The sequence below is a fragment of the Phyllobates terribilis genome, unplaced genomic scaffold (assembly GCF_046119375.1).
Source record: "Phyllobates terribilis strain yellow unplaced genomic scaffold, ASM4611937v1 Scaffold_11__3_contigs__length_659146591, whole genome shotgun sequence".
In the NCBI taxonomy this organism is placed as follows: Eukaryota; Metazoa; Chordata; class Amphibia; order Anura; family Dendrobatidae; genus Phyllobates; species Phyllobates terribilis.
In genome coordinates, this window is record NW_027362771.1 from 89794699 (window position 1) to 89820061 (window position 25363).

Here is a 25363-nt window from a genome sequence, read left to right on the forward strand (position 1 = left end):
CTTCAGCTGGAATGGGCGTAATGGTAAATATGGTTTAATTTAGAACAATAAAGAATTGTGTCTTTATTTCAATTAAAGGACTTTATTCTGGGTGTTTGTGTTTTTTTGTAACTTTGACTATGGGGTTAGTAATGGGGGTGTCTTATAGACGCCTCTCCATTACTAACCTGGGCTTGATGTCAGCTGGCATTATAAGCTGACATCAACGCCAACCCTATTACCCCACTGCCACCGCTACAGGGTAGTGGGAAGAGCGAGGCTAAGTGCCAGAATTGGCGCATCCTATGGATGCGCCATTTCTGGGGCGGCTGACGGCTGGTGTTTCTGGCCTGGGAGGGGGCCAATATTCATGGCACCCTTCCTGGGCTATTAATATCAGCCCCCAGCTGTATGCCTAGCCTTTGCTAGCTATTAAAATAGGGGGGACCCCACGTCATTTTTTGGGGGGTCCTCCATTTTAGTAGCTAGTAAAGGCTAGGTATTCAGCTGGGGGCTGATATTAGTAGCCTGGGAAGCTCCATGGGTATTACCCCCTTCCCAGGCTTCAAACATCTGCCCCAGCCGTCTGCTTAACCTCCGCTAGAGACTAAAATTACGGGGAACCCCACGCCAATTTTTTTTTAATAAATCCTTTATTTTAACACTAAATGACAAGTACAGTAATCAACACTATCACTGTACTTCTTATAAATGTGACTGACATGTTTCTATCTACCTAATCTATGTGTGATGCTCTATTCTTTCTGTTATAAATTGAGACGGTGCATGAAAACACTAATATTTTTTTTAATAAATTCTTTAACACTAAATGACAAGTACAGTAACCAACACTGTCACTGTACTTCTTATATATGTGACTGACATGTTTCTATCTATTTAATCTATGTGTGATGCTCTATTCCTTCTTGTCTAAATTGTCGGGTACCGGTGTATGCCGCTGCTGAATTGCCGGCCGGCTTTTTTAAAGAGAGTGTCTTCTGAGCAGTTTGTCAGCTTTTGGACACCTTTGAAAGAGTTTTCTATGTGTTTCTATGTGTTTTTGTTTGCCTGCCATTGGTTTTAATGGTGTTCGACGGTGTTCTAAGGTGTGCGACGAACCGAACCCGAACACTACGGGGGTGGCTCAACACTAATAATAACCAGTTCATTGGTAAAGGGTGTATGTCAGTATAAGGCATTTGTTAGTCTTTATTTCAATGCAAATGTGTATTAGTACATCTTCATCATATTTTACTATACAAACATTCCAGGTACACTTCACTGCTGGGACATGATGATTCTGAGCAGTACAAAGGGAGATTGTGCTATGAGTAATTGATACACACGGGTGTAACAATAGCATGTCTGTGTGTGGTACGGTAAGGAACTTTACCTATTGGCTGAGATGTAATGTTCCGGCAGTTCTGCTCCGTCACGTTACAGGACGTTGGGTATGCTTTCAGAAACCATCTAAAGGAAAAATATTAAAACTAGTTAGCATTTTATCTCAACTGCTCATATTACTATATGTCTTTAGTCATAGGAAAAGTGACATATTTAGAGAAAAATTTACAATATTTTCTTTTTAGAAAATACATGACCAATTGCAGCTGAAACAGTTGTTTCCCTGCAAAATTAAGTGATTTGTAAATAAGGAGTTCAAGGGCTGCCGCGAGCATATACGCTGTGTCTGAATGCAGCCCAAGTATGGCAGCAGATAAAAAAACTTTGACTACACTGATTGATTATTGGATCATCATGGCTGCAAAGATGTTCATGCCAATAGTTTATTTAGCTTAAAGGTAAAACAAAATAATAAGGGTATGTGCACAAGGCATCTCTTTTAGACCCATTCCACCTGGAATCCGCCTGAAAAAGCACCCCATAAAATGAACATAATGGGCAGCAATGTCAAAACCACAATGCTGTGCACATGTTCCTACTAATGTAATGCATTTTAACAGCTTCAGACTTCGGAAAGCCTAAAGTGGTTAAAAGAAGTGATATGCTCATTCTTCGGGCAACTTCGGCTTTAAACCCGCCCAATCTCCATACTTGAAAATAAAAATATAGAGTAAAAGACACTGGCAGTGGAGTCGTCACAAGAATGATGACGAAACTGCTTTAAGAGAATGACAGCCAACATTTTCCTGAAGCCGCTTTGCCTGTGAAAATTTGGAGGGTGCATCAGTGTCTAAATGACATTATGTGAACATACCCATAGTAAGTATCTTTAAATGAGAAAAAAAAGAGTAAGGACCCATTAAGACATTAGTGATTTTTCACGTCCATAAAAAAACTTTCTCTCTCTCTCTCGTCTCCTGCATCAGACTTGTCCTGGAACTCCGCACATTGCTACGGACGTCCCGGGAAAGTCCATGTTCATAGTTTATCACCGGACAATAACTGTCTGGTAGGAACGCCAAACTTGTAAGGTTGGGTTTGCCCATCTCTAGCTGTATGTTATCCATTTTTCTTGTATGTGAAAATGATGGAGATGGCTCAGTGGTTAGCACTGCAGCCTTGCAGCTCTGGAATCCTGGGTTCACATCCTACCAAGGACAACATCTGCAAGGAGTTTGTATGTTCTCCTCGTGTTTGTGTGGGTTTGCTACGGGTTCTCCGGTTTCCTCCCACACTCCAAAGACATACTGATACGGAATTTAGATTGTGAGTCCCAATGGGGACAGTGCCCATCATGTCTGTAAAGCGCTGTGGAATTAATGGTGCTATGTAAGTGAGTAAAATAAATAAATACATTTCCAAAGCTTCTCCTGGTAGTTGCCAGAGAAAATGGGCAACACACATGACATCCATGTGCTGCCTATTTTTTTTACTGGTTCTTTAGGGAATAGGCAAGGTTGGTCCACTAATCAGACCAAATTCAGACATGGGCTCTGGGATTATTTTGTGCTCCACCAAAAAACTGACATATGCAAAGGTCCATTTTCTAAAATGGGTGTATGTTCTATCAGCAAAAAAACAAACAAAGAAGTAGAACACATATGTGAAACATGGACACATTGCATAACCCCTGGTGAACAGGGTTAAAGGGATTATCTGGTAGGAAATAAAAAAAAGTTCCTTCCTGTTTTCAGGTGGGGCTAAAGCCAGCCATACACATTAGACGTATATCAGCCGAATTTGTCAACCTTGCCAAGACTGGACAAATATCTAATCTACAGTACATAGGAACTTCCTGACTCTCCCCCAATGACAGATGTTGGGTGGTGAGAATTGGACAGTTTGATTTAAACTTTTCTATACTTTTGTTCTCTCTCTCTCTCTCTAGGCTGTCACCAGACAAATCTAGCAGCAGCTTGTTGTCTCGTCTTACTGATAACATATACTTGCATGGCCAAACTGAGCATTCTAGTGTATGGTGGAGGGTCGGGAGAGATAGCTGTCAATCAACAATATTCTAATGTGACCAGCCTTAGTCTTTTAGTGTTTTCAGAATGACTACTGTACATATCTTGGCCTTACCTTCTTTTATGGCACCAAGATCTGATCACATATTAGAGGAGTTGAGCATTGGGTCAGGGTATCTTTTCCACCAGTATTAAATTAATAAGTTATCTATTTTTAAATGTTTTTTTTCCACCCAAATAAGCTCTTTCAGCAAAAAGCTCTTAAATAAGTAGTAGGGTGAAGTCTTTTTCTTGTTTAAATTGATTGCTTATTGGTAAGCGCTGCAGTACTTGAGGGAATGAGGCAAGCTGCAGACGTAGCGCCGCATCCATTACTAAAGTTTCCTTAAACAACGATGCTCCTTGCCACCCAATAGTGAAGGAAGAGTTAGAAAGAGATGTAGTACTACCCCTTGCTCTACATTTTCTTTACTCTCAGGTTCTGTGTGATGCCCTGAGATTGGACCCCACGATCCTAAAGTGGTAGTATATTTTAGCATTATAGTTCCAGAATAACAAAATAACAATTATTGATCACAAGCTGTCCAGCAAACAGTTATATGATAAAATTGAGCTCTCCAACTCATCGGTGGTGCTCAGTGCAGAAATTCAACATGTATTCAAAAGTTCCAACAGAAAAGAAACTCCACGAGTCTCACCAAGCATTGCAATTCCAATTCCTAACTTTATTGGACAAGGAGACACATCAGCAAAGACAGAGAAAAAATTACAAGCAGTGAGTCTATGGCCATTTCACTAGAGAAAGCACCATCTGACCATGGCCATGGGCTGACTTATTGTATCGTTCCCCCTGTTTCTTCTTGTACAATAAAGTTATGGATTAAGTGTTAGGAGGGCGGTTGCAGACAACTTTATTAAAATGGAACGCAACCGACCGCGGGGTCCGCGATGCAGCCTGGAGGGCTGCTTGCGAACACTTTCCGGGAGTTAAGTAAAGTAACCAACTTAAAATGTAAAACCCTTCCGTGTATCAGCACACAGGAACGAGTATAGCGGTTCGCTCTATCTCCGTTAACAGCACGGGAGAAGAGTGACCGGGATAGCACCTACTTAACTGAAGAACCACTCCGAGTTAATGCACACGGAGCAGGTTTCAGCGGTTCACACAATCTCCAAGAACCGCAGGGAGACATGCAATCGGAGGGAAAGCAGTAGCCCTGTCTTCGATACAGGCGCTACGCTGTAGGGATTGGCGCTAAGATGCGTGTGTGACTACGCGACGGGTATACGTGCCTCCAGCTGGCGTGCCACCAGACTGAAGGGTACTACTCCACGTGGCTGACAGGCGATAGCCTTGGACAGGGTGTCTGCAGACTGCTCGAGGTGTTAGACGACCCCTTTGGCTGAGCCAGGCTGCAAGACGTAGCTACCTGCCTAAGCGAATCTAAGCCTGCCTGAGTGACCTGTGCTAATCAGCCGAGCTAACTCTGGCATCGGCAGGTCACAGAGAGCAGCTAGAGAGCACGTGGAATACACTCGTCCACACAACAGCAACACTTGCAAAATGATCTGAGCGCGTCGCCATGTTTGTGAGCGGGCATTTTAAAGACTAAGCCCTGCCCACCGACGCGCCATTGGTGACGTTACCCGTGGACCAATCAGGCGTTGCCAGGTCACCGGGTCAGGTGGGAACTGAACCACCAATCATGATCCGCCAGGTCACGGACATGCTCAGTGCGGCAAATCCTGGACTTAGACTCCAGGAGCCCTGTCTCCCTCTGCAACCTATGCTTAACACTGCTAGGCACAAATACCCAAGAGACAATCTGTACGGCTCGTGGAGCAGCTAGGCGTTGGAGCTGACGACGATGCTAAGCAGCATCAGCCCTGGCTGGACTGAAATGGGAGACCACAGAAGATCCTGGACCCATTTTGAATCCAGCACCAGACCGACACCTAACATTATCCCCCCCCTCCACTTGACGCTCATTTTCCTCCATGAGCCGGGGGGCAAGAATGTGGTCCACTGGGTCACAGGAAGGATTCACGGAACTGTGACCCCTCCGATGTACAGGGTACCCTTTTTTAACGCGGGAAGCAAGATGGCAAGGAGTGACAACCGGTTCTCCATGTGTGGGATCCTTCACGGGTGACAGAGGGACAGGACCCGCCGGTCCCTGGCAGAAAGATTTATCTCTCGCACAGACGGGACACGCGTTTACAAAGTCCTTGACGTCCTGGCGCCACCGGGGCCACCAATAGGACCGTTGAAGAGACTTAGTGGTACGTTTGACCCCCAGGTGGGCTCCGATCTTAGGGGCATGAACCCAGGAGAGCACCATATTCTGTAGATTAGGGGAAACAAACGTCTTTCCTGACGGAACCGGGTTAGAGGACACTGCAGCCACCCTCTTTTCCTGAGAGTTCTTTACGACATAATCTGACAAAACCCGGGTCCTGGGGAAAGACAAAGAATCTGTACCGGATGTCACAACGGTAGAGGGATCAGAGACTACCCTCCGGGTGACTTTGACCATACACTGAGACGCACAATTCTCACTCCAGGAAGAAATTCTCCCCGTATTCCAGTCAATGTGTGGAGAATGACAACGTAGCCAGGGGAGACCCAATAACACCTCGTCTAACCCACCGGGAATAATAAGAAGTGAGATGACCTCCCGGTGGCCCTGAGGAAATGACATGGTGAGGGGAATCGACTGGTGGGTGATTTGCGCGTCCAGAAGTGAACCATTGACAACACTAATGTTCATTGGTCTGGACAGTAACTCAATAGGGATGGCATGCCTCTGGGCAAATGTAGATGATAAAAAATTGCCATCAGCACCAGAGTCCACCCATGCCTTGGCAGTAACTATAGATTTACCAAGGGACAATGTCACATTATATGAAAATTTGGAGGAAGAAGCCCCGGGCTTTAATACACCTCCTCCATCGGTGGTAAGACCTACTCGTTTTACCGACTGCTTGGAACCCTTATTTACAGGGTGCTCCAAGAGATGTGCGGGTCATGAACGAGAGGGACTAGACTCAGTCCGGGATATATCCATAGCCTCAGGCTCCGGGTCGAGAGTCTTAGGTTTGGGTCTAAAGGCGCCTGGTGCCAACAGGTGCTGAGGTCTGCCAACCTCTAGCTCTAACTTGTGTTCTGCATGACGCAAGTCAATACGGTCAGCGAGAGATATTAACTCCTCCAGAGAGGTTGGAATCTCTCTGGTCGATAAAGCATGTTTAATATGCCCGGCCAGACCCTTCCAGAACACCGGGATAAGAGACCGCTCAGACCAATCCAGTTCAGCCGCTAAGGTTCTGAACTGGACGGCATAGTGACTGGCGGTGGCCGAACCCTGGACCAACGCAAGGAGCTTAAGAGCCGTATCATGCGTGACCTGAGGACCCAGGAAAACACTTTTTAGGGTCTTAAGGAAAAGACCCGCATTTACTACAACCGGGTCGTTCCGCTCCCAGAGAGGAGTAGCCCACTCCAGAGCCCTGTGGGAAAGCAATGAGATGATATATCCCACTTTGGCTCTTTCGGAGGGGAACCGTGCCTCCATCATCTCCAAATGAATGGAGCATACATTAATAAAACCCCTGCAAAGTTTACTATCCCCAGAAAATTTCTCCGGGAGAGCAAACCGGGGTAATGGGGCACTTGCAGTGGTTGCAGTATTCACTGCAGCCGAGTTAATGATATTGGCTGCTAGAATAGCCACCTGGGAAGCTACTGCAGTGATATCAGCGACCGGAGCAGTTTGTTCCAGAGTACCAAGTCTGGCCTCCAGTTGCTGTATATACCGCTGCAGTTGTTGGTTGTCGGCCATGTTCGGCAAGACCCTGGCGCTCAGATACTGTTAAGGGGACGGTTGCAAACACTTTATTAAATAGGAACGCAACCGACCCCAGCCTGAAGGACCGCTGCCGAACTCTTCCCGGGTGAGAAGGGAAGACAACCAACTAAAAGATAACCCCTCCATGTTAACTTCACACCGGACAGGGTATAGCGGTGCGCTCTATCTCCGATAGATGCTCGGGAGAAGAGCGTCCGCCGGCGCAACTGAAACCTGCCTGACCTCTCCGTGTTACAGCACACGGAGGAGACTATTGGTTCACACAATCTCCAAGAACCGCAGGGAGACGTGCGACCGGAGGGAAAGCAGTAGCCCTGTCTTCGATACAGGCGCTATGCTGTAGGGATTGGCGCTAAGATGCGTGTGTGACTACGCGACGGGCATACGTGCCTCCAGCTGGCGTGCCACCAGACTGAAGGGTACTACTCCACGTGGCTGACAGGCGATAGCCTTGGACAGGGTGTCTGCAGACTGCTCGAGGTGTTAGACGACCCCTTTGGCTGAGCCAGGCTGCAAGACGTAGCTACCTGCCTAAGCGAATCTAAGCCTGCCTGAGTGACCTGTGCTAATCAGCCGAGCTAACTCTGGCATCGGCAGGTCACAGAGAGCAGCTAGAGAGCACGTGGAATACACTCGTCCACACAACGGCAACACTTGCAAAATGATCTGAGCGCGTCGCCATGTTTGTGGGCGGGCCTTTTAAAGACTAAGCCCTGCCCACCGACGCGCCATTGGTGACGTTACAAGTGGACCAATCAGGCGGTGCCAGGTCACCGGGTCAGGTGGGAACCAAAGCACCAATCATGATCCGCCAGGTCACGGACACGCTCAGTGCGGCAAATCCTGGACTTAGACTCCACGAGCCCTGTCGCCCTCTGCAACCTATGCTTAACACTGCTAGGCACAAATACCCAAAAGACAATCTGTACGGCTCGTGGAGCAGCTAGGCGTTGGGGCTGAAAATGATGCTGATCAGCATCAGCCCTGGCTGGACTGAAATGGGAGACCACAGAAGATCCTGGACCTATTTCAAATCCGACGCCTAACATTAAGCTCACAATGTTTGTTGAGTTCCATTGAATTTTCTTTCCTGATGGAAATATTGTAACAATATTCAGACACTTTGAAGACCTTTAATGAGCGATATGTGCAGCACATGTATTTGTCCCAGAATTCAGGTACATTTTGCCTATTTAGTCCAATTTATACTTATGATTGGTACACATTCCAGTTAAAGGTTTATTCAAATCAGCAGCATTGTTGTGTCGCTGGCCCAAACTAACTAGTTGCTATATGAGACATCTTTGCTTCTGCAGCATCGGAAGCGTAAGGTGACTGAATTTTGCTGGCATCAGGAGCTAGCAGTGCTCCAGAGATCCCAGTCAGCCTCACATTAGTGCTTTCAAGCTCAACAGTAAAAAGCTTTTAAGCACTGCACATGTTTGATCACCGCTACTAGACAGCAGTGGTGACCAATCTCCTTGCAACAATCAATAAAAAGTGAAAATTGTTATTACCAGGAGAGAGGGGGCAAATTTTTATAAAAAGTAGGTTACAAAGATGTTTGTTTTTACAAGCACGCTCCAACAATACCTATCTATGAGGAAGGGGATGACCTCATTTATGGCTCATTTCTTTTGTGTATCATGAAACGCTGAAGAGCACTTACTGGTAGAAAGGATGTGACAGTGGCTCCACTGCTATGATGGGCAGTAAGCCTCGTTCTCCTGTGCTTAATGACTGTCCTTCCCATGAGGACTCATCACCAACGTCTTTAACATATACCACATCGTTTATAGACACTGCTAGGAATTCTTTCTCCTCTTCCACTTGTGCACCAGCATCATGTACAACGGCTCTCGCATAGAAGCATCCTTCAATGCACAAGATTAAAACATTAGTCTCTTTGACTTACAGTAAGTTACGACATAGCAATAAATGTTAGCTGACCCTGATCTAAATTAAAGGAGTTTTCTGAAGTGTGAGAGTCTGAATGCTGGGGGTCCCACCGCTGAGGCCTTGCCAATCAGAGAACAGGGGCGTGTGAATGAATAGAGCAGTGGTCGATCATGCATACTGCTGCTCTATTCATTGCTATGGGAATGCCAAACACCAGTCAAGAGCAGCGCTCAGCTATTTCTTGCAGTCCCATTATAATGAATGGAGCAGCAGGGCACATGATCAACCACTACTCTATTCACACTTGCCTAGGTTATCGGATCGGTTAGCGTCCCTGGAGTCTGACCCTAGCAATTGGAAAATCATTCCCTATCCAATGGATAAGTGATAACTTCAAAACTTGATATCATTTTCCCCCTTTTAGTATGAAATGCATATGGAGGATATGATATACACCCTATAGAGGGTGCAGCTTGCTGCCTACACACAATCTGTTTGATAAGAGATCTCACTTTTGGTACTTAGGGGTCCTTTTGGTCTGAACTATTTTAAAAGTTGATTTTTGCTTATAGGTAGTGTAAGAAAACTATACCATGTAAATGGGCATTTAATGGGTCATCTCAAGGAGACTATTACTCTCCATATGTTATCTTAGGGCAAATGGGTGTCATAAAGGAAGGTGCCTCACTACGAACCATAATTTGTGAGACATAAAAGGGAGACGCTTTATAGGAACTGGTTCTGTTCAGTTACAAGCAATCCTCTTATTACAAAGACAACCATTCATCTCGAAGGCAGCCATGCAATGTTACATATTTGAAACATCTGACTGGACACAGCTTTCCTTAGCAAAAAGTAAGGTCCAGGATCCAGGGTAACAAGCAGGTTGCCCTGGTGGTTGCATTTTAAAAGAGGTTTTCTCTGATAAGACAACTCCTTTAAGTGACTTCACTTACCTTCTTGAAGAAGCAAACCAAGATACAATGTTGCCAGTTCATCTTGATTTACAGATACTTGTATCTCTGTGTCTTCAACCAAGGCAGCATTCAACCAATACCTCTCATCAAAGAGCAGATGTTCCAGAGTGCAAGCCACAATGCCTAGTGTAACATTACAATATATTCAGTATTCATTTATAAATATCAATGCCAAGCTAGTATAGAATAATTCCTTTACAACTATACTGATAATTATGACATTATATGATGCTCAGTTTATGATTGAAAAGCAAAATACAAAATAATGATAGATTAGTGCAATAAGAAATGATTACACAGTGAGGTGTGATGAATGGAAATATTGTGCCATCTAGTGGAACCAGAGAGAATCTACAGGCATCTTCCTCTAAGACAGTATCAGAAAAGAGGCAGTGTTATGCTTTATGATAAGTCTTAAGCAAACATAAATACAACTATAAACATAAATAGTGAAAAATCATTTGTATATGACCTAAAAGGATAATTCCCAGAATCAGACGTTATCCCTCACTAAAGAATGGGGGATAACTTACTGATTGCTGGATATCCGACCACTGGGAACCACAGCAATCCCAAAAACGGGGCTCTTTGCACCAAGAACTGGCTTTGCAGAGCCCAGCTTGATTGGAGCGGAGGTGCATATACTCAGCCTCCTCTCCATTCAATTTCTGTGGGACTGTTGAAGAAAGCTGAGTACAGAGTTCATCTATCTCTGTCTGCCAATGCATGTGCATCTTTGCTCCAATCAAAAAATAGCACGATCTTAACAAGCACAAGTACTATACATTGTTTAAATTATACTAACATACTGTACTCAAAAGACCCTCCATGCAGAGCTGTAATAACAACGCCATATAGTGCATCAATAAAACCACCCACCCAGTGTGTAAACAAAACTATGACACATTGCTCAATTAACGCCCTCTTATGGCACAAGTACTACACTGATACTGGAGGATATAAATACAGTATAATGATATACAACAAAAGACATTTTGTCTGAATAGTTACAACCATGATTTTGAAATAATGTATTAATGTATTAAAAGGTTGGTCCAGTCTCAGAAGCAAAGTCTGGATTTCGTCTATGAGTCTGCAGACTACCAAATCTTAACAGTGTGCATTTCGTCCACTGTCTCAATTCACCTCTATGCCACGTGGACACTTACGTGACCGTATATATGCAATTTGCATACTAGCGCTCATGTGCTGCCTAGTTCCATCCGGCTTTTCTCAATAGAAAAGAATTGTGAGAGGTTGAGTGAGATTAGTCAGCTTCTGAGCAAAAGTCTGCAAATCACATAGAAGTCACTTCACTCGCACAAGGCATACAGGAGAATTGTGACTGCCGCACACTGTCACGATTCACCCATCTGCAATCACATAGAGTGACAGCAGACTTTCCGTCTTAGACTTGAAAATCCCTTTAATTCTGTAGAAAAATATTTAGATTTGAGTGTCCTCAGTGGTTGATACCTTTTAACGGCTAACTGAAAACATGGTAACAAATTGCAAGCTTTCGAGACTACGCAGGTCTCTTCATCAGGCTTGTATAACACACAATCTGAAGAGTCATGTATTTATACACAGCAAGACACAGAAATAATGCAATAGATGAGACAAGTGACGTAAAGCAGAAGTAATACTATAATACTGTAGTCACAAATGTTGTCATTACCAAGTGAGAGATATGTAGTAAATTTCCAGATTTCCTCTATAGTTTTGAAGGTGACAATAAAAACATCATTCTGTGCTTGAATGGACACTAACCGGGCAGATAACTCCTAAAATAAGAAAAAATAAAAACAATTATAAAGATGAAAGCTACACAGAAAAGTCCCATTTAAAATGTGCAATAGTTATTTTATCAGTGTAATTATATACATTGGGTAAAAAATAGTTTTTACAAAGCAGAACATGGAAGAAAAGTGTTAGGATTTTTTTTCCTTAGAATTTCATGTTTAAGGAGAGGTGATTATTAAATAAAATAATAAAGTAACACAAATAGCAAAGCTCTCAGCAATTAGGAATAGCCAAGAAAGCCAAAAAAGCCAAAAAAGCCTGTATACAGGCAGATACAGGCATTGACAAATTCAATAGGTAGGAAGAACCTACCCATAGAACATGATTTAAAAGGAACCTGTCAGCTCCACAGCTCCTCCTAAACCTCCACCATAACTTTATTTAATGCCAATTCCTGGATTATAAGAAGGTCTTTTATGTGCTATACACTTATTTCTAAATCTGAAAAATCTAGTTTTAAATCTGGCTTGTGGTATAAAAATTAGCCGGGACTAGTCCAGTTATTTGTTCCTCCAGAGTAGTCCTTCCTTGGATCTAGTAATTAAAGGGGTTTGGGAAGTTTGATAACATCACCATCAGGGCTCCATTAAGGAAGGCAGGTATGATTTTAACACTATTTACCTGCAGATTGACCCTACATCTGCAGGTAAACAGTGTTTCTGGACATGACAGGTTCCCTTAAAGTGAGATAACCTTCTCTTACAAGGTATCAAGATAGTGCTTTATGAGTCATGAATGATAACATTTGCTACATCTATATACAGGATGTATTTAAATGTTTGATCCATTTCAACAATACATTAACTCTGACAACTCTTAACCCCTTCAGGACCCAGCCTATTTTGACCCTAAAGACCTTGGCATTTTTGTCAATTCTGACCAGTGTCCCTTTACGAAGTAAAAACTCTGGAACACTTCAACGGATCCTAGTGATTCTGAGATTGTTTTTTCGTGACATATTGGGCTTCATGTTAGTATTAAATTTAGGTCGATAATATTTCCGTTTATTTGTGAAAAAATCAAAAATATGGGAAAAATTTTGAAAATTTTGCAATTTTCAAATTTTGAATTTTTATTCTGCTAAACTAGAGAGTGATGTGACACAAAATAGTTAATAAATAACATTTCCCACATGTCTACTTTACATCAGCACAATTTTTGAAAAAAAAAAAATTTTTGGTAGGAAGTTAGAAGGGTTCAAAGTTCATCAGCAAATTTTCTTTTTTCCAGCAAAATTTGCAAAGCCATTTTTTTTAGTGACCACATCACATTTGAAGTCCCTTTGAGGGGTGTACATGACAGAAAACACCCAAAAGTGACACCATTCCAAAAACTGCACCCCTCAAGCTACTCAAAACTACATTCAAGAAGATTATTAACCCTTCAGGTGCATCACAGGAACTAAAGCCACATGGAAGAAAAAAATGAACATTTTTATTTTTCTAACAAAAATTTTCTTTTAGCCTAAATTTTTTAATTTTCACATGGGTAACAGGATAAAATGCATCCTAAAATTTGTTGGTCAATTTCTCCTTAGTACACTGATACCTCATATGTGGTCATAAACCACTGTTTGGGCACACGGCAGGGCTCAGAAGGGAAGGAGCGCCATTTTACTTTTTGAATGGAAAATTAGCTCCAAAAGTCAAATTGCGCTCCTTCTCTTCTGAGCCCTGTCATGTGCCCAAACAGTGGTTTACGACCACATATGAAGTATCAGTGTACTCAGGAGAAATTGACCAATACATTTTAGGATGCATTTTATCCTGTTACCCATGTGAAAATTAAAAAATTTAGGCTAAAAGAAAATTTTTGTGAAAAAAAAAGTACTTTTTTGTTTTCACAGATCATTTTGTGAAGCACCTGGGGGTTCCAAGTGCTCACTATGCATCTAGATAGGTGCCTTGGGGGGTCTAGTTTCCAAAGTGGGGTCACTTGTGGGGGAGCTCCACTGTTTAGGCACATTAGGGGCTCTCCAAACGCAACATGGTGTCCGCTAACAATTTGAGCCGATTTTCCATTCAATTTGTTAGCGGACACCATGTCGCGTTTGGAGAGCCGCTGTGTGGCCAAACATTGGAGCTCCCCCACAAGTGACCCCATTTTGGAAACTAGACCCCCCAAGGCACCTATCTAGATGCACAGTGAGCACTTGGAACCCCCAGGTCATTCACAAATTAATCCGTAAAAATAAAAAAGTGTTTTTTTTTCCACTTTTTCATTTTTATGAATCAATTTGTGAAGCACCTGGGGGTTCCAAGTGCTCACTATGCATCTAGATAGGTGCCTTGGGGGGTCTAGTTTCCAAAATGGGGTCACTTGTGGGGGAGCTCCAATGTTTGGGCACACAGCGGCTCTCCAAAAGCAACATGGTGTCCGCTAACAAATTGTCGGCTCAAATTGTTAGAAGACACCATGTTGCGTTTGGAGAGCCGCTGTGTGGCCAAACATTGGAGCTCCCCCACAAGTGACCCCATTTTGGAAACTAGACCCCCCAAGGCACCTATCTAGATGCATAGTGAGCACTTGGAACCCCCAGGTCCTTCACAAATTAATCCGTAAAAATAAAAAAGTGTTTTTTTTTCCACTTTTTCATTTTTATGAATCAATTTGTGAAGCACCTGGGGGTTCCAAGTGCTCACTATGCATCTAGATAGGTGCCTTGGGGGGTCTAGTTTCCAAAATGGGGTCACTTGTTGGGGAGCTCCAATGTTTGGGCACACAGCGGCTCTCCAAAAGCAACATGGTGTCCGCTAACAAATTGTCGGCTCAAATTGTTAGAAGACACCATGTTGCATTTGGAGAGCCGCTGTGTGGCCAAACATTGGAGCTCCCCCACAAGTGACCCCATTTTGGAAACTAGACCCCCCAAGGCACCTATCTAGATGCATAGTGAGCACTTGGAACCCCCAGGTCCTTCACAAATTAATCCGTAAAAATAAAAAAGTGTTTTTTTTTCCACTTTTTCATTTTTATGAATCAATTTGTGAAGCACCTGGGGGTTTCAAGTGCTCACTATGCATCTAGATAGGTGCCTTGGGGGGTCTAGTTTCCAAAATGGGGTCACTTGTTGGGGAGCTCCAATGTTTGGGCACACAGGGACTCTCCAAACGCAACATGGTTCCAATTTGTTAGTGGACACCATTGTGTAGTGTATGTCAGGTTGGTGTGCGGTGTGGTATATTGTAGTGTATACACCACACACACACACACACACACTACAACACACACACCAACCTGACATAGCCTACTAAGCTGAGTACGCCCTAGACTGGGATGAGTGGGACGGGCGGGACATTTTGTGTGCTGTGTGCGTGTGTAAAAAAAAAAAAAAAAAAAAAAAAAAAATCGAAACTTTATTATAGTGTGAGTGTACGTGTGTGTGTGTGTGTGCTTGGTGTAACCTTCTGCAGTCACGTGTGGGGGCTGTCAGGCGTAGGGGGCTGTCAGGCGTAGGGGGCTGTCAGGCGTAGGGGGCTGTCAGGCGTAGGGGGGCTGTCAGGCGTAGGGGGGCTGTCAGGCGTAGGGGGGCTGTCAGGCGTAGGGGGGCTGTCAGGCGTAGGGGGGCTGTCAGGCGTACGGGGCTGTCAGGCGTAGGGGGGGGGCTGAAGAGATGGAGGAGCCAGCAGCTGCAGCAAGGGGGGTGATCACTGGGGCAGGAGCCGGCAGTAGCAAGGGGGGTGATCACTGGGGCAGGAGCCGGCAGCAGCAAGGGGGGTGATCACTGGGGCAGGAGCCGGCAGCAGCAAGGGGGGTGATCACTGGGGCAGGAGCCGGCAGCAGCAAGGGGGGTGATCACTGGGTTTGCGGGGGGGGGGGATGATCACTGGGATGGGGGGGTGCACACTGGGGATGGGGAGTGAACACTGGAGACAGGGGGGGTGAACACTGGGGACAGGGGGGGTGAACACTGGGGGGGTGAACACTGGGGTCAGGGGGGGTGAACACTGGGGACAGGGGGGTGAACACTGGGGACAGGGGGGGTGAACACTGGGGACAGGGGGGGTGAACACTGGGGACAGGGGGGGTGAACACTGGGGACAGGGGGGGTGAACACTGGGGGAGGGGTGATTATTGGGAGGTGGGGGGTGATATCACTGGGACTGGGGGATGGTGGGTTTGATCACAGGAGCAGGGCATTTACACTGAGCCTGCTGCTGCTGTGATCACAGTCCACCGGCTGTCAGAAGGAGAGCAGCAGCCGGTGGATGAAGATGTGGGAGAGGGAGCAGAGGGAGCGGAGGTCGGGGTGCAGGTATGAAAGTGGAGGGGGGGGTCGGGGGTGGAGGGGGGGGCAGGGTGGAGTGGAGGGGGGGTCGGGGGGGAGCGGGGGCAATACTACCTGATGCAGATCAGCGGCGGCAGCAAGCGATCAGCGGCGGCAGCAGGCGATCCACGGGGGGGCAGCTGCAGAGGGTCCACGGGGGGGCAGCAGCAGAGGGTCCACAGGAGGCAGCAGCAGAGGGTCCACAACGGCCGGCACCCGATCCATGGACGGGCAGTTGCGGCCATCATTAAAAACTCCCTCCACATCTGATTGGGGCTAGTATCCATGTGACGCTAGCCCCCCAATCAGATCTGGGGGGAGGGGGGGACAGAGGTGACACTCCCCCCAGCCAATGGCTGATGCTGTAAGCATCAGGCCATGCCCAGATTTAAATATTACACCAATTTTCATTGGTGAAATATTTAATTCATACCGATTGGCAGTTTCATTAAAAGTGAAAATGAAACAGCCAATCGGAGGGGTCCCAGGCACGGGGGGGTTAATCCACCCCCCGGGGGGTCGACTTCAGGATGTCCAGTTGCAGTAGCAACTGTGAAACCTGAGCGACCCCGCTCGCAGGCGCTGCAGGGGGTCTTTCCCTCCATGTCACAGACGCTGTGACATGGGTCGGGAACGAACTGTTTTCCATGTCACAAACGGTGTGACACGGGTCGGGAAGGGGTTAATGGGGGCTTCCACGGACAGTCTTGGCATAAGCCACTCCACTTAAAGGGAAGGTGCCATCATTTTTTTTTCTTTTCTTTTTGTGAAAATAACATTATAATATTAATTTAAGCTTTGTAATTCAGTGTTTGCATAGATTGCAGACACTGCAACATGCAAAATATCTATAAAAAAAAAAAAAGATTACCTATACTTGCAGCTAGGGGGAGCATCTTCCTTTATAGACCTCAAGCAGCTACAGTAATGCTTACTTGCATTACGTTAGCTGCAAAATTGGGGCAGTGTCCTTGTGACATCAATGTTTCCCTCCCCTTTTAGGTGTTATACTACACCCAAAAATGGGGGAGGCAGAAAAAAGACTAGAGACAATGCACCGCCATTTTCTTGGTGACTGCACTGTGATCTAATCTCAACCAGCTGTTAAACAGGAAGTGGATCTCAGTATATTTACAGAAGAGCAAGCAGAAGGAAGACAACGGACTGTGGAGCAATGTGGACCTGAGGAGCAGAGCTGCACGCAGTGGAGAAGAGAGCAGCTGCGAGGCCAGGACCGAGGAGACTAAACAGTGCAGCGGTGAGGGTCCATAGCTTTACTGCACAGGCAGTGGAGGATGGGAGAATATGAGAGCAGAGCTGGGGGAGCTTATGTGTGTGTGTAAAAAGCTTCCAGTTACATGTCCTCAGTGTGGAAGCTCTGGGCCACAATGAAATGGCACCTAGACACACCTACAGCTGTGAATTGAGCAGCCCACAGAGGCGTGCCCAGTTCACAGCTAATGTGGCTACAATGTTAAAGATAGGGTCGGCATCCGACCGCTGAAGCCTATGTCTAGGGCTGCCGTATTTGAAGGAGTGTGAGTGTAGTGTAGTAACTCTTACACTCCTGAAAAGCAAGATGGAAGCCCCCAGTAGCTGCAAAACAAATTAATAAAAAATAAACGATAAATACTGGGCACTTGAAAATATTTTATAACATTAAGGAATTTAACATTTTAATTTATTTTACATAATGTAAAAATGCGGCACCTTCCCTTCTTGGTACTCACGCTGTATAATGATCTGGCCTTCTCTGCAAAGGCCTTTGCGTTGTGCCAGTGGAGTAGCTGTTGGCCAGTGGAGCAAGTTGGCAAAGGGCTACTAGTATAGCTGTATTTTTATGTTTATAACTGGTAAGGGTCTAAAGTCAAGGAAAACTGTGATAAAATAGTAAAGATTTTTGGATCATGTTCTGTTTGGACTTCAGAGATTCAATTGAATGGGTTGTGGATGCTCGTCAATCGTGCCATTATTCGTTTATTATACTAAATTATTTTACGTGATATTTGTATGTCTATTTTGTTAGTCATTCATTTTTAACATATCTAATATTTCTCATATTAAAAACAATGTTTGCACTTTGTCTACTTTTAAAAGGGGTTTTCTGGTTTTGAAAACCCATATCCTTAAACCCTACTAGGGCATTCTGAGTTGAGTATATTCTATAAATTCACCTGCAGGGGGAGCAGTTTCAGTGGCACATATGAGCATTACCCCATCAATACACTGATTTCAATGGATGCCAAGTAATACCAAATTTAACCTGTGGTGGCGCTGAAGATGAATTCAACACTCTGCAAGATTCCACATAGAGTTTTGCTGATTGTGATCATGGTATCAGCTTAGTCTTCAACGTCCCTTCTAACCTTATGGGACTATCTAAAATTGACAGCCTCTTTATTTTCTTTGCTATTGCCCCTCTACAGAATATAGGCTTTCATTTCTATGCGTGACTCGAGTAAGTTGCAGATATATGGACATTTTAAAGCAAAAAATAATATGCAATATAATAAAACGTATTAAGGAAACAGCAATATTAACAAAAATTGAAACAAAACCTCATCCTATTCTTTACTCCATCAACATTCATCATCCCAATGATGATATCTGTATGCATATATCTAAGAATGTTATCTCAACTTTCATCCTACCTCCCAACCTGACTTGTGAATGGTAAACTATAGGTCAACACAGGCTGTCTTGGTTACAAATCCCAGGCTTCCTAATATGAACCCTGCTCAGCAGTGACTCCTGGACTCTGGCCAGTTGGCAAGATGCCAAGATTTGTTGACCTTTATGTGACACAACATGGTATGAAAGGTCTGTGCCGCAGCCCTGCTCTGGTATTAGTAAGCAGAGAGGCTGCTGGCCAGAACGGACATTCCTTTAGGGCTTTGGTTGTTTCACCTTTGACATGTAAAGAGACTATCATTGCTGGCATCATTGTACTGGTCAGGCAAAAATATTTTCCATTTCTAAAAATAGTTGTGGCTGGACAATTATATCTAGTAAAGAGTTTGTAAATAGTTTATTACATAAACAGTTTATACACAGTGCTTTCAGAATACACAGGATTCTAAAATTAATTTAAAGGGAACCTATCAATCAGTTTACGCTGCCCAAACTACTGGCAGCATGAATCAAAGCCTGGCTACATGATTGCAGCCAGGTATGTTTTTTTTCAGAAATAATACAGAGTTTCAAAGTAAAAATAGTTTGAAGAGCTTCCCGGGGACGGACATACTATTGGTGTGTAGCCGCATAGGGGCCCAAGAGTTAAAGCAGTTGGAATTGTGCATTAGGATGAGCTATTAGATTGCAAGGAGCCCATATCTTGATTTTGCACTGGTACTCTCTTTTGTCAGTGTCTGCTCCTAAGACTAGTCCGGTACTGCTCCCAGCCAGCTTCTACCTGCCCCACTTCAGATGATTGACAAGTGTCTCCATATGTACACACATGGAAAACTCATGCAGTGTTTCATTGAAAAGCATACATTACCTGGCTGTAATTGTGTAGCCAGGCTCTGACTCATTCTTCTCATAGTTTGGACAGCATGAATCGAGTGACAGGTTCCCTCTTTTAACAAGTAGTTTTTGCTTGTTAAAATTGTACATGTCCTTATTTAGCTGAGATTGCAACTTATTTTAAAGTCTCCAAACAAAGCTCTGACACAGACAATAACAATACTGGAGGCTTCCTAAGCTTCTGTGCATGCACTACAGTTCTATTAAAGTCTACAACTGGTGTTAAAGGGAACCAGACAGTAGGTTCTTGCTGGCCTAACCATATGCAGCATGAATCAGAGACTGGTTCTTTTAACACTGTATTATTTACTCTGAAATGCTGTGGTGCTTCAGAGAAAACATATTTTAAAAAGCTGGCCAAGGACTATGTGTCTCTGATGATTAGTTTGAGGCAGATCCCCTATGTCTTCTCCCCAACCCACTCCCCTAAACGAACAGGTCTCTCCCTATATAAACATATTGTGAGACACCCATCAGTCTAGGTGACCAGGGTAGGGAGAAGCCACTGGTGAGCTGACTTTGACTTATCACCTGAGACTTGACAGCCGTATGGCTTTTTAAAGTATGTTTTCTATGCAATAACACAGCCAGGGTCTTATTTACGCTACAGTGGTCTGGCCAGCATTGATTTACTGTCATATTTCCCTTAATTGTACAGGGTGTCAATCTTCTTTCAGCTCATATGACCCAGGAACAACTATGACATATATGACAACTCTGTAAGAAACTTAATTACAGACAGCTTGTCTCGTGGTTCTTGCCCCTCATCAGTGTAGTGCAGGAGTGGGCAACTAATTTTCCAAAGGTGTCACATGAGAAATGGTGACTGTTGTGGAAGACTAAACCTCCAGGCTGAACTTAATTTTGTTCAATATTATTATTATTATTATTTTATATAGTTTTTTAACACTTAATATTGAGCAGAATTAAGTATGTTGACTATCTGTTAATGTTAATGCAAGTTACGATAGGGCTTATTGTAACATATTCTTACCAGTAGTGAGTAATCCAAACCATATAATTTATAGCTTTTATAAAGTTTAGAAACGCAGTAACTCATACTGCTCCTATTATTCAGGCCTTGTACCTTGTTCAAGCAGCTCCTCCACACAGTATGAACCCCCACAGCACCCCCGCACACAGTTCAGTGGACTATGATGACTACCACATTTCCAACCACACAGTAGGTGGCTCCCATTGCTCCCTGCACAGTATGATGGGCCACTCAATCCCCCACGCAGCATGATGGCCCTCACAGCTTCCCCACAAACACACACCATATAATGGCCCCCACAGCTCCTTACACACAGTATGATCACCTCTACAGGACCCTCACACAGTATGATTGATTCCACACCCCCTATACACACGCACGCACGCACACACAATATGATGGCCACCACAGGATTCTTAAATGAACTGCTTAGCTGTGTGCAGTGTATTGACTGAGACTCTGTGCAGCAGGTGCATTCCAGTGTCATCATCATCCCTTCAGCTATGACACTTATATGCCAGGCTGAATGGTGGAAGAGTGAGCTGCTTGCTCCCTGCTCCACCATTGTGAAATTGAGAAGCCAGGAGTAGGGGCAGCCGTGTAGTGTGCTAGAAAGCTGTTTCCGGGCCTTTGGCTATCCCGGTCTGTGGGCCAGACAAGAACAGCCAAAAGAGCCGAATGTGTGTGGGCTGCACTTTGCCCAGGTCTGGTGGAGAGTAAAGTCTGGCTAACTGAGTGAGACATCCGAGGAAACTTTGAGGAAGTATTGATCTTATGTAGATAACCATATGGCTTGGCATTTATCCCTGGTCTTGTTGCAAGACTCGTTAATGGATTAACTTATATGGTAGCTACCTTTACTAGGTGGTACTTCTATGATAGATTATTTCACTCTGTGCGATAGCTAATTAGCATACTTTTCTCCCGATGAGCATTTCCAAACAGTTGCCCAGTCTGCCGTGGAAAGGATACAGGCCACAAAATTGAAGACTTCTTTGGTCAGGCTATCTGGAAGGACTAAACTGGACTCCAGAATCTTTTTGCTCAACTGTAATTACTGGTCATGTTACCAGGTTCATTAAAGGGTCAGACATTTACATATTTGGTAGCTACCTCTCCGATATAGCACTTGTAACATAGTTTCTTTCGTACAGTGTCCATTTTAGGACATGATCAGATATCAAAGCCAAACATCAGAATAATGGCAGTTTCAGGCTAAATACCATGTCTGAGAACTGACTTTGACATCTGACTTTGATAAGTGTTTTTGATATGTGACTTTGACATGTGACTTTTACAAATGATAATACTTAAAAAAAAAAAAAGTAACTGTTCACTGCTGGGACTTGAACCCAAAACTCTATGTCTAGAAGCCAGTCAACTTACCATTGAGCTATACACTCAGTTGATGAAAGCTGTTTTTCTTGGCTTATGAGATCAACCATGAAAATACACAGGGTGTCTAAAAGTCATTGTGATTCTGATTCTGATGTTTGAAGAGAGTCAGATAGACTCACAAATCAAAGTCACACATCAATTGAATTTGGCTTGGAGGAAATCTGTGTGAAAGTCCCAATGAGTTTCAGACAGGTTTGCACTGAAAATGACATAACTAAATAGAATGCCTAGGTTTCTTCAACTGAGTGTGTAGCTCAATGGTAAGTGCACTGGCTTCTAGACATAGTTTTAGATTCAAGTCCCAGCAGCAAACAGTGACATTTTTATTATTATCAGTTGTAAAATTCGCATGTCAAAGTCACATGTCAAAGATGTAAAAATCACATATCAAAGTCAGATGTCAAAGTCACATATCAAGGTCAGTTCTCAGACAGGGTATTTAGCCTAAAACTTGCATTATTCTGATGTTTGACTTTGATATCTGATCATGTCCTAAAATGGACACTGTACTTTCTTCTGCATCAGTTGTATAACTGGTTGGTTATATGTAGGTTCTATGGATAAAAGAAATATAGCTTGTATTACGTATATGTTGACTGAACTGTTTTAACTAAAAAGAAATCCAATAAAAATAAAAATTAGAATTGCCTGATGACAGGAGCCTACATAGAAATCATGGAGCCTCATAGCAGAAGACCTAATTGGAGTCCACCCCCCAAAAAATATTCAGCATAGTACAGTAGGTATGGTTACTGCACATAGGCATAGTCACAGAAGGGCATAATCCTCAATTTTTAAAGAAAAAGAGAAGGACATTTATTGCAGCAATTACAAAGTTATTTGTTCCCTACTGAAGCCCCTTAATGTTCTCACCCACAATACCCTCCACATGCACAGGATGATACGACCATTATGGCCCCAACACAGTGTGATGCCCCCATAGTTCCTTCAATAAAGTGATGTCTCCACAGTTCCACCTACCCCCATTAAGGGGCACCCAGTGACCCCAATATAGTATGATAGAACTCAGTCGCAAAACGCAGTATAACGGGCTCCCGCAGCCCTCCATACAGTATAATAGCCCTCGACACAGGATAATGGCCCACACACAGTATAATGGTGCCCCACAACTCTCCATATAGTATAATGGCCCCTATAAACCACCACAAAATATAATGGCTCCCGCACTGTATAATGGCCCACAAATAGTCCTTTAAACATTATGGTGGCCCCCACACAGTATAATGGTCCCTCTTAGCCCTCCATACAGTATTTTCCCTCATACAGCCCTCCACACAGTACAATAGCTCAAACACAGCCCTCCATATAGTATAAGCCCAAACACAGCACTCCCACAATATGATGCCCCTCACACAGTATTCCAGACAGTGTATTGCCCCCCAGTATAATGTTCCACTCAGTAAAATGCTCCCCCACCCACCACAGTATAATAGGTCTCACAGCCCTCCACAAGGAATAATGGTCTCCACAGCTCTTCACATTGCATATTGGTCCCCACACAGTATAATGGTCCCCCACAGCCCTCCACATAGTATGATGACCTCCTACAGCCCACCACATAGTATAATGGCCCCCAACAGTACTCACAAAGTATAATGGCACCCACACATTATAAAGGCCCTAATACAGACCTCCACACTGTATAATGGCCCAAAAACAGCCCTCCACGCAGTATAATAGCACCCACACAGCCCTCCACACAGTATAATGGCCCTGGGGTAAAGCGACTTGCTCGGCTCTCCCAGAGGCAGACACAGGACACATGTCTCGCGTTAACTTCCTGCTGGTTTACTTATACGGCATAAGTTCCAGCAGGGTTCCACAAAAATAAACAGGCCCTCTCTGGGGTAATGGAAAACAAAAGATAAAGTATAACAGAGTCCATTAGAGAGCGAGACTTCGCCTGCTCCGGGTAGCACAGTGAAGTCTCACCAAACACCAGTCCTTCGGTGTTGCTCTCTGGCTTCAAACACAGGCTGGAGACTTCACTCTTCAGACCACACACTACAGAAAAAAAACAGTGATTGAGCATTTAAACTTGCTCAGCCACACCCTGGGGGGAGGTAGTGTGAATGGCTTCCCACCCTCTTTACCATTCACAAAAAAAACACACCCTTTAAGTGAGTTAACCCCCAGCATATATGATGCTGGCAGAAAGTTTGTAGGTTTCAGTTCTCACAAGCTAGCAGCTGGAGTGACACATACCTCCCCTCGTATATAACACCAGTGACTCGGTCACAGGTCCCCACACAATATATTGGCCTCCACATAGTATAATGATCCTCACAGCCCTCCACACAATATAATGGCCCCTATACAGCCCTCTACACAGTATAATGGCCCTCATAAACCTCCACACAGTATAATGGTCCTTACATAGCCCTCCACATAGTATAATAGCCTCTAAAGCACCCCCACTCATAGTATGATTTCCCTCACAGCCCCACACACAGTTTGATTGTCCCCACATCCTCCCCCCCACATAAAGTTAATGGTTCTCAAAACTCCCCACATTTTATCATGATCCCATATTCCCCTACACACAATATTATGGCTCCACAGTATATCCCTCATACACAGAATATCGCCACACAATTAGACATTCATAAAATAAAATAAGAAAACTACTCCCCTCACCCCATTCCACCACTGCTTTGGTCTCTGCAGCGAGGACGTGATGTAATGATGTCATCTTGCCCACTGTGCTAAAAGTCAGAGCTCAGATGCATAGTCAATGATAGAACAAGGAGCTGAAGATTCCCTATTCCAGCATTGTGTTCAATTCTATCTGTATCCAGGATACAGATACCGTTGAAAGTGAGACACCAGACAGAGGGGCCCGGTGCTTGCATTGGCACCAGCCTCTCATGACTCAAAGACCCAAGAGGTCACGTGATCTGCTACTGTTAGCAGTACTCCATTGGTTGATGGCCAGAGTTTGGTTTTGTTTTCCATTTAAAGTGTGGCAGTATATGGCATTCATACTGATGGCTGATTTCCCTAGACCGAAACTTGGCTTTGTGGATGGCTATACTGTGTATGAAGAAATTTTCAGGGATGGGAAACAATTTATATAACTACTGTTTACAGTTCTACTTTCTTAAAGGGGTTGTCAAGGTTTGCGGTAAAAGTCTGCTGTCACAATTCCCTGGTATTCCTGGTGCAAGCCTGTGGTCACGTGAACTCATGTATGCAATTTGCAAACAAGCGATCATGTGCCGACTTACTGTAGCTTCTCTCAATAAAAGTGAATTTAGAAA

General features: G+C 44.2%; 1 protein-coding gene across 4 annotated transcripts in view; it reads right to left on the bottom strand.

The window, feature by feature from the left end:
- SH3TC2 (SH3 domain and tetratricopeptide repeats 2) overlaps positions 1–25363 on the bottom strand; it is a 134486-nt gene that overhangs the window by 68458 nt on the left and 40665 nt on the right. For all 4 annotated transcript variants that reach the window (XM_073651320.1, XM_073651321.1, XM_073651322.1 and 1 more), the window contains exons 5-8: positions 11774–11879; positions 10075–10218; positions 8889–9093; positions 1373–1449 (exon numbers count right to left, since the gene is read on the bottom strand). In XM_073651320.1, the coding sequence (XP_073507421.1) occupies positions 1373–1449; positions 8889–9093; positions 10075–10218; positions 11774–11879 (532 nt within the window). The remainder of the gene's footprint in view (positions 1–1372; positions 1450–8888; positions 9094–10074; positions 10219–11773; positions 11880–25363) is intronic.